Source organism: Mesoplodon bidens (assembly GCF_964165515.1).
Source record: "Mesoplodon bidens genome assembly, chromosome: 1".
In the NCBI taxonomy this organism is placed as follows: Eukaryota; Metazoa; Chordata; class Mammalia; order Artiodactyla; family Ziphiidae; genus Mesoplodon; species Mesoplodon bidens.
In genome coordinates, this window is record NC_138176.1 from 168,832,618 (window position 1) to 168,842,266 (window position 9,649).

A 9,649-nucleotide genomic window follows, 5' to 3' on the forward strand; every position below is an offset into this window, starting at 1 on the left:
CTTCACTTGGAAGAAAGAGAGAAGGAAGGAAGCTGAGGGCTTAGCAGGGTAAGTTACTTTTCCATCAAATCCTCTGCTTGCTTAGTTTATAGTTGAGTAAAACATTTATCACTCCAGGGAGTGTTAATCACTGATAAAGCAGCTGAATGTTGTCCTAATAGCAATGTTTCTAATGTGTTTCTCCTTTTCTCTTTCTCTTTCCTAACCCCTTTTGAGGATCCCCAATGATGAGCTTCACTCACCCTTCTCTTCCCTACTCCCTAAAAACATTTTTTGTTTGCTGGTGAATTTGAGAAAATTAGATGGGCCTCACTGGTCTGGAGATGGTGAGAAGATGACTATGATTTAGGTGAAATTTGAGGCTGTTGATGGTAAGGAGGGGTGAATACGGGAGACCTAGGTATGGGGATAAGCTAGCTAATATTTTAGAGAATTTAGAGATGAAGGATAAGAGTTTTTGTAGGCCATGCAGTTCATGTCTCCTCTCCTCTCCAGTCCTTGGTGTTGGTGTTCTCTCTCTTATATACTGGGAATAAATTAGACCCCAAGTCACTGCCTTTGTTTCTCTCAGGTCAACTCCCCACCCCCGAACTTGGAGGATACTAGGCCTCATTGCAGGAAAGTTAGAACTAGGGGGCCTGGGTACACAAACTCAGACATGAGCCTGATATATACAGATGCAAATGCAAAGACCTGGCTCCTCATTCCCACCTTCTTACCTTCCTGCCAGAAAATTGTCCATTTGTATCAGGAACCCACTCTAGACACAGAGGAAAATATGGCATCAGGGATTTCACCAACTTCATGCCTCCCCAAGCTGTGTGATCCCTTGACTTCCAGCCAGTTCAGCCAGTCTTCCAGTGGAGTTAATCCTCCATTGGAGGAAGATCTCTCTTTGGAAAGGTGGATAAGTACCTTAATGGTCTTAATTGACTTCCATTGCAGAATAAAGGCCTTTGGTTGAATATCAGGAAGATATTTATTATTACTTCTGGAATTTAAGACTCTTGATTTATCTCAAAGATACTTTTCCTCCATACCTGTAAAGAAAAGATCAGTCCATTCTTTCAAGGTTTAAGAAGGTGGTGTCTTGCCAGAGGGGGCTGGGTAGATACAGCATATAAGTACTTATTCTAGAATTGCAGTGGTTCTGGGAATGTGATGAGAATGTTTGGTGATTAAAAGTGGAGGAAAGGGCTCCCTGGTGGCACAGTGGTTAAGAATCCGCCTGCCGGTGCAGGAGACACAGGTTTGAGCCCTGGTTCGGGAAGATCCCCCATGACGCAGAGCAACTAAGCCCGTGTGTCACAACTACTGAGACTGCACTGTAGTGCCTGCAAGCCACAGCTACTGACGCCTGCATGCCTAGAGCCCGTGCTCCACAACAAGAGAAGCCACCTCAATGAGAAGCCCGCTCACTGCAACGAAGAGTAGCCCCCACTCCCTGCAACTAGAGAAAGCCTGTGCGCAGCAACAAAGACCCAATGCAGCCAAAAATAAATAAATAAATAAATAAAAGTGGAGGGAAGAGCCAGGTCAGTTTTTGGAAATGGTGTCCTGAGGTTTGAAGGCAATTCCATCTACCCTTTAGTAAAGAGAGATAGCCCTTAAATCCTAAAATAATGTACTATCTTTAGGTCTAATTTCTTCTTTATTGGTGGGAATATAGAAGATATGATATGCAGATGAACTTAGTTATCTCTTTTTTTTTTTCTTTTAAATTTTATGTATTTATTTATTTATTTTTGGCTGTGTTGGGTCTTCGTTGCTGTGTGAGGGCTTTCTCCAGTTGCGGCGAGCGGGGGCCACTCTTCACTGCGGTGCGTGGGCCTCTCACTGTCGCGGCCTCTCCTGTTGCGGAGCACAGGCTCCAGACGCGCAGGCTCAGTAGTTGTGGCTCACGGGCCCAGTTGCTCCGCGGCATGTGGGATCCTCCCAGACCAGGGCTGGAACCCCTGTCCCCTGCATTGGCAGGCAGACTCTCAACCACTGTGCCATCAGGGAGGCCTGTTATCTCTGTTTTGTGGACTCTGAAACTGGCCGTTCATCTGTGGGATGAGGGGGGAGAATAGGGATGGAATGAAAGGACAAGGAGAAAGAAAGTACAAAGGAAAATCAGATTCGTTTCTCCATTAACCTGAGGACCGTGGTTTGCAAGAGCCATGTTGTAAGATAATGGATATTAGCTGGATGATTTGGGGAGGGTTTTTGTTTGATTGTTCTGCCACCTACATCTCAGCTGAATGATCATTCTGGAGTTTTTTCCTAACAGATCTAGTCCAGAAGGATTAAATGTCAGACCATTTTTGTAACAAAACACAATTCTTGATTTGAACTTTTACCTCATTCACAGTAAAAACAACCACTGTCAGCATTATCCTCTTCATTTCCCTGTCCCTGGAGGCAGTTTATCTGGGGAATAAAACAATTTTTTAGCTTCAAAATCTCTATAGATACCTTTCTTTTTTTTAAATTGAGGTGAAATTCATATAACATAAAATTAATCCTTTTAAAGTGAGCAATTAAATGACATTGAGTACATTCACATTGTTGTGCAACCACTACCTCTAACTAGTTCTAAAACATTTTCATCACCCCCCACAAAAAGCCTATAACCATTAATCAGTTACTCCTCATTCCCCCTTCCACCCAGCCCTTGGCAACCACGGATCTGCTTTCTGTCTCTGAATTTACCTATTCTTGATATTTCATATAAATGGAATCATATAATGTGTCGTTTTGTGTCTGGCTTCTTTAACTTAGCATAATATTTTTGAGGTTCATCCACATTCTACCATGTATCAGTACATTTCTTTTTACGGCTGAATTTATATATATATACATATACATATATATATATCTCCCAATTTGTTTATTCATTTATCTTTTGATAACCTTTAGTTTGTTTCTACCTTTTGGCTACTGTGAATAGTGCTGCTATGGACATTTGTGTATAAGCATTTGTTTGCGTACCTGTTTTCAGTTATTTTGGGTGTATACCTAAGAGTGAAATTGCTGGGTCATATGATAATTCTATATTTAACTTTTTGCAGAGCTGCCATACTGTTTTGCACAGCAGCTGCACCATTTTACATTCCTACCATCAGTGCAGGAAGGTTCTGGTTTTTCTGCATTCTCACCAACACTTGTTATTTTCTAGTTTTTTGATGATAGCCATCCTAATGGGAGTAAAGTGGTGTCCGTGGTTTTGATTTGCCTTTGATTAGTCGTGTTGAGTATCATGTGCTTCTTGGAAATTTGTATATTTTCTTTGGAGAAATGTCTATTCAAGTCTTTTGCCCATTTTGTAATTGGGCTGTTTGTTGTTGTTGAGTTTCAGTTGTTCTTTACATATTCAGGATATTAATCTCTTATCAGATATATTATTTACAAGTATTTTCCCCCATTCTATGGGTTGCCATTTCACTTTGTCCTTTGATGCACAAAAGTTTTAAATTTTTGATATAATCCAGTTTATCTATTTTTTCTTTTATTGCTTGTGCTTTTGGTGTCATATTCAAGAACTTGGCAAATCCAGTATCATGAAGCTTTTCCCCTGTGTTCTTCTAAGACTTTACAGTGTTTTTTTTTAACATGAAAGTTACCATTAAAAAAAATTTTTTTAATCAGTTTATTTATTTTTGGCTGTGTTGGGTCTTCGTTGCTGCACGCAGGCTTCAGTAGTTGTGGCTTGCGGGCACTAGAGTGCAGGCTCAGTAGTTGTGGCGCATGGCCTTAGTTGCTCCACGGCATGTGGGAGCTTCCCAGAGCAGGGATTGAGCCCGTGTCCCCTGCATTGGCAGGTGGATTCTTAGCCACTGTGCCACCAGGGAATCCCCTAAGACTTTATATTTTATCTCTTACACTTAGGTCTTTAGACTTAATAATCCAACTCAAACCATTCTAGTTCCTTAGTTCCCAGAATTTTCCCATTTACATTTGTTATGGTCACACTCTTCTTTGTGCTTAGAGTTCCTGTTTCCCTATCTTTGTGTATTCACAGTATTGCCATATTTCATGGTCTCTTCCAACTGCTGCTTCATAAAGTCTGTCTGTAGCTCACCAACTGAGAGACTCTCTTCTTCTGATCTCCCATTAGTGCTTTAGTTTCACTTTTCTTGTAGGATTTATACACTGCCTTATATTATAGTTTATATCTAATGTCTCTCTAAGACATTTAGATGTTAAGTATATTTTTTCACATTTGTTTCTGTTATAGTATTTTGCAAATGATTTTATCTGTTTATCAATAAATATTTATGTTTTATTTTTTCCAATATAGTCCCTTTTATTTACTCAGCCCTCATGGAAGGAATGGGAGAAGACAGGCCAGGGAAAGAGGACACCACAAGAGTTCTCTCTAGGTAGTGGGTGGGTGTGGGTTTAGTTCTACTTCAGAACTCACCTTTTTAGAAAATTTTCCTAATAATGTGCATAACTTGGCATTGTAGTGCTAGTGCTCATTTGGTATTGCATTTGATTTCTACTTTTTGGTTTATTGCTTATAAATGTGATGATTCTTTTAAAATGAATGTTTTCCTCCCCCAGCTAGATTAGATTGACTGTTTCTCCAGTTAGATGGTAGTTTTGGACAACCAAAACTTTTTTTTTTTTTGCGGTACGCAGGCCTCTCACTGTTGTGGCCTCTCACATTGCGGAGCACAGGCTCCGGACGCGCAAGCTCAGCGGCCATGGCTCATGGGCCCAGCCGCTCTGCGGCATGTGGGATCTTCCCGGACCGGGGCACGAACCCATGTCCCCTGCATCGGCAGGCGGACTCTCAACCACTGCGCCACCAGGGAAGCCCAACCAAAACTTTTGTTGCTTTTTCCTTTCTTTTAAGTTGATTTTTTAAAATACACTAATAGTATACAAATATATTCTTTGTATAAAAAGTCACACATTACAGACAAGTCTAAAGTTCCCTTTTATCGATCCAATTCCCATCCTAGTGCCTTTTTCCCTCCTCAGAGTTAATCACTGTTATCAATTTTATATGAGCCCTGCCAGACTTTTTCTAAGCATCTATATTATATATAGAACTTCATGTATAATATATATATGTATAATTATATTCACATATAATTATTTCTCTTTTTCACAACTGCCTGTGGTGATCAATAATCTGTAGATATGAAATAAATCTTACTGATTCCTGGGCCTGAGAGACTGGAATGACAAGTGAAAGGTCAAACATATGAAAAAACATCATATGTGTCCAACTTACAAAATTCCATTCCATATCTGTTCTACGTATAGTCCCCAGGTATCACTGGACAGGCCATGGCTCCACGGTCCCAATGACAAAGGCACAAGAAACTCCCCTCTTCAGTGGCTTCCATGGTTGTGACCCCACCCACAGTTGTGACTCCTATGCCTCTGACCCTCTCAAAACCTGGCCCTAGCATTGATACACTTGGCTTCTTCTCCTTGGAGAATAATGTTCCTGGCCTATCGCAGATGATCCTTCAAAGCTGAACATGAAAAGCTATGAAGAATACAAGTGAGTGATTAGCTCGATGGAAGAGTTATATATTGTCACTGGTAGAAGTGATTCATAAGGTGGAGAGGGAGTATAGCTTGGAGAATATGGGGTATTTGCAATGAGGGATTTTCTCATCCTGACTTTTGCCAGTTTTATTACTATAGAAGAAATATAATTTGCTTAAAAGAGAAACGATGGGAGTAGGAGAGGTGCAAATATATAGGAGCCAAGGTAAGGGTCATGAGAAATTTTGGAGGTGTTTTTCCTATTGCCACTCCTTCTTCATGCTGTCTCTGCAGGTTGGTGCTAGATGGGGATACTCCTGTATCAGGCTTTGGATATCGATGCTTTCAAGAAATGTTCCAGAAGACGGAGGACACATTCCGATTCTGTGCTCACTGTAAAGTACTCCCTAGTGGCCTTTCAAACTCCAGGGTCCTCTGGCAAGAGGTGATTAGTTGGGGGCTAATAGGGGAGACATCTGGAATGATCCTATTCTGAGACCTCATTGCAGGAGGAAAGGTCTGAGAATTTTCAGAATAACTTCAGGCTTGCTCCTCATTTTGTGTGATCTAGGCCACAGAGAAATTAGAAAAGGGTTGCTTATAAGGCTCCTGATTATTTTGGTATTATGGGGAGGTTAGACAGAGACCAGAGTATAATCCTTTCTACCTCTCTTCTCTCTCTTTTTTTTTTTTCTTTTTTTTTGCGGTACACGGGCCTCTCACTGTTGTGGCCTCTCGCGTTGCAGAGCACAGGCTCCAGACGCGCAGGTTCAGCGGCCACGGCTCACGGGCCTAACCACTCCACGGGATGTGGGATCTTCCTGGACCGGGGCACGAACCCGTGTCCCCTGCATCAGCAGGCGGACTCTTAACCACTGTGCCACCAGGGAAGCCCTACCTCTCTTCTCTTGAGCACTTAAGTGGTAAGACCACATCTGTCCGGGGAGGTTGGGGTCAAGCCACACCTGTGATGACAGGACAGCCACAAACTCCTGGTGTTTTTTTGTTTCTGTAAGGGATGTAAAAAGTTAGTTCTAGATAGAGGCTGAGGTGTCACTGTAACCCAGGAGAAAAATTACATTCCCACTCCCTCCTGCCTCTCCTCTGCCAAACATAGTCCCCAGATTTGCTGCAGCAGCTGTCATTCCTCTCCCTACTTTCCTCACCCAGTGATCTTTCTTCCCAGGTGCAGGAATATCAGTTCCCTTCCCCAGGAGTCCCCCATTCACCTTTGAGGGATAGGAACATCTGTTTCTGGGCCTCATTCTCTCAGGTGCAGAAATGTCTATTACTGTGGTCCAGAGTGCCAGAGGTCAGGCTGGCCAGCACACAGGAGGGTTGTCAAGAGCTGTGTCTTGTAGCTGTGGACCGTCTCATGGAATGGCTTCTTGTCACAGGTGGAGTGACAGTATTGGGGAACTTTGCCATAATGGTCATAGTTGATGGTACTTGGAGAAAGATATGAAAGCATGTTGTTTTGAGGAAAAAATGAGGAACTGAGTGGGACAGGGCAGTCTTGGGGACAGGTTGGGAGAATGAACATGGAGGGAATATTGAAGCCAGGGAAGGATTAGGTCATTTCTTATTCCTTCTTTCCTGCAGGTCATTTTGTCCTTCCCTCAGGACCTTGGTCTTGGCTGACTGAAGTCGCACAGGGCTGGGACACCTGGTTTTCTATGCAACGTTTACAGCTAGAGGCTACTCTGGATGCTATGCTTGGTAGTCAGGCCATGACCACCCTGTGGGCCAGTGTAGGATGGCCAAGGCCAGATCCAGATGTCCTGCAGGGCTGTTTGAAGCAATTGCTGACAGATGCCCTGTCACGGCCCTTGACACTGGGCTTTGGGCTTCGGGCCTTGGGGATAAATGTTGGGAAGGTTGGGGGAAGCACAAAGCATGTGGTTGGTGCTTCTCATGCAGAGACATTCCTCACTCACCCTGGGGACTATGATGAACTTGGCTACATGTTTCCTGGGTACCTTGGCCTCCATGTAATCTTGGTGGGTGTAGATGTAGCTGCTGGCTTTTCACAGAGTGCCTCACCTTCACTCCTGGAACCTGGCACAGTTCAGCTTAGTGGCCATAGGGGCCTCTATCATGACTTCTGGGAGGAGCAGATAGAGTCTGGGCAGATAGCCCATCCAGATTTGGTGGTGGCATTCCATCCAGGTAAGAGTCATTTGTTTGGGGGGATACAGGGTCGGTCCTCTGGGAGTTTTCCATCCTGGCTCTTGTACCTTTAGAACCCCATTCATTTGGTCAGGTTAAGCATAATATAAAGAAGACCTTGGTTGATCATTAGCCATATGTGCTACACCTGGGTCCATAATTTTCCATTAAAGAATCTGGGGCGGGTGATGGTGGTAAATGAGCATTGGAGGTGAGCAAGGTGAGGGGTGGACACAATCAAAGAAGTATGTTGGTTAGGGTCTAACTTAGCGTTTCCCCTTTCTATTCCCATCTCCATTTTTGTTCCATAGGTTTCCATGCTTTCCATGCTTCCCCGGACCTAATGGAGGCTTGGCTGCTCACCCTCTTGCTACTTCGTGATTATGAGATCCCTACGATGATTACTGTTTACAGGTTTTGACCTCCTCCTATTTGTGATACCTCCCCAATTCACTCACACCTCTATGTAGATGAGCTCATTTCTCTCCCCCTTGCTCATCTTCTGCCTTCTGGTGAGGATTTTCTTCCTTCCCATGCTTGGCTTTCTCATCCCTTCAAAGTGCTATGCTAGTTAATTGAGTAGTTAGTCTAGACATTTGGGAGGGAGGGATAGCTGTTGCGTTAGTCCAGCCTTAGGTAATTTTTGGGATTGATGAGCAGTTCCTCTCCTATCTCTTTCATAATCAGCAGAGCAATTTTTCTTATCTGTCTCCCATAGCCAGCAGGAGTTGTCAGCCTCTTTGCAGATTCCGGTGGATCTGGTGGCCCTGGATACACACATCACAGCCTATGGAGCTAATCCTTTTGCGTCCCTCAAACCTGAACAGGTCTACTCCAACCCCAACAAGCAGCCAGTATACTGAAGTGCCTACTATATGATGTTTCTTGGAAGCTCCTGCCAGCTGGATAAGAGGCAATTGGAAGAGAAAGTAAATGGCAGGGTATAAATAGCTGAGCCAGATCCTGACTGGATGTCTAGAAAATGCAGAGATTGTGATGAAATTACCTGCTGATGCCAGATTATTGCCAACTTTCAAATCCACTATATCGTAAACTTAATTCACTTGTCCTGGTAGATTCTAAGCTGAATGGGAGCTCCTGTGACTTATTTCCAAGAGGTTAGCCACATGTAGCATCTAGAGACAGGATTCTAGATTTAGTGTGTGGCAAAAGGCCCTTATATCAGTCTTTGTAGAGCCTTAAGTTCCTAAGAGTTTCCTTCATGAGAAAGTTATACGTTTTGACTTTAACCGGATGGCACCAAGGAGAAGAATGGCACCTTATTCTTCTGAAAAAGACTTTCTACTTACAGCAATTTGGGCTAAAAAATGCAGAGGTCTTAATGACTTGAAGTAGTGGAAAAATGAGCAAGTCAGAGAAGTGGTTGGGAACATGGGGGAGGTTGTGAGGATTGGCACACTTCTACTTCCTGGCTTTTTCGAGATACATGTCTCATTGTCCTGTTTTCTCTTGGGGACTTGTAATTTTAGAGCAGCTTTTTGCCCCATGTGTTGTATTTTAGGTATCCCAGGGTGTATCAGACTTTACTTGAATATATTGGAGTTTGTTATCACCTGGTCTATACCACAATAAACTCAGTTTGGGGCGTCTTAAGTCACTTGTTTTATCTTATTTCTTATTCACTGCCAAGTGTTACTTGTCTGCACAGAACATCTCAAGATTGGAGGTTTCTCTCTTGCCAAAGGAGTGATTAACATCAGCTCTCTTTTTGGGTCTGCCATTCTACCACACCCTGTCTATTGTCATCCTTCTCTTATCACACTCCCAGGATTAGAATATTCCCTAGATATTAATTTCTACAACTTGCTGTGACCTCAGCCTCTCCAATTATATCCAGAATATATATATAGAACCCTTACAACTCGATAATAAAAGGACAAATAACTCAATTTAAAAGTGGGCAAATGATCTGAACAGATGTTTCTCCAAAGAAGATATACAAATGATCGATCAGCACATGAAAAGATGC

At 42.9% G+C, this 9,649-nt stretch overlaps 1 protein-coding gene across 1 annotated transcript; it reads left to right on the forward strand.

Annotated features, from left to right (window-relative positions):
• Positions 1–5,283: 5,283 nt before the first annotated feature.
• MSS51 (MSS51 mitochondrial translational activator) lies at positions 5,284–9,148 on the forward strand (the record flags this gene model as incomplete). The annotated part of the gene is given in 10 exon segments (XM_081253507.1): positions 5,284–5,301; positions 5,305–5,467; positions 5,470–5,503; positions 5,785–5,928; positions 6,764–6,825; positions 6,828–6,887; positions 7,093–7,659; positions 7,971–8,073; positions 8,378–8,519; positions 8,523–9,148. Coding segments are annotated over 10 exon segments (1,377 nt in total). The 3' UTR covers positions 8,607–9,148.
• Positions 9,149–9,649: the final 501 nt, after the last annotated feature.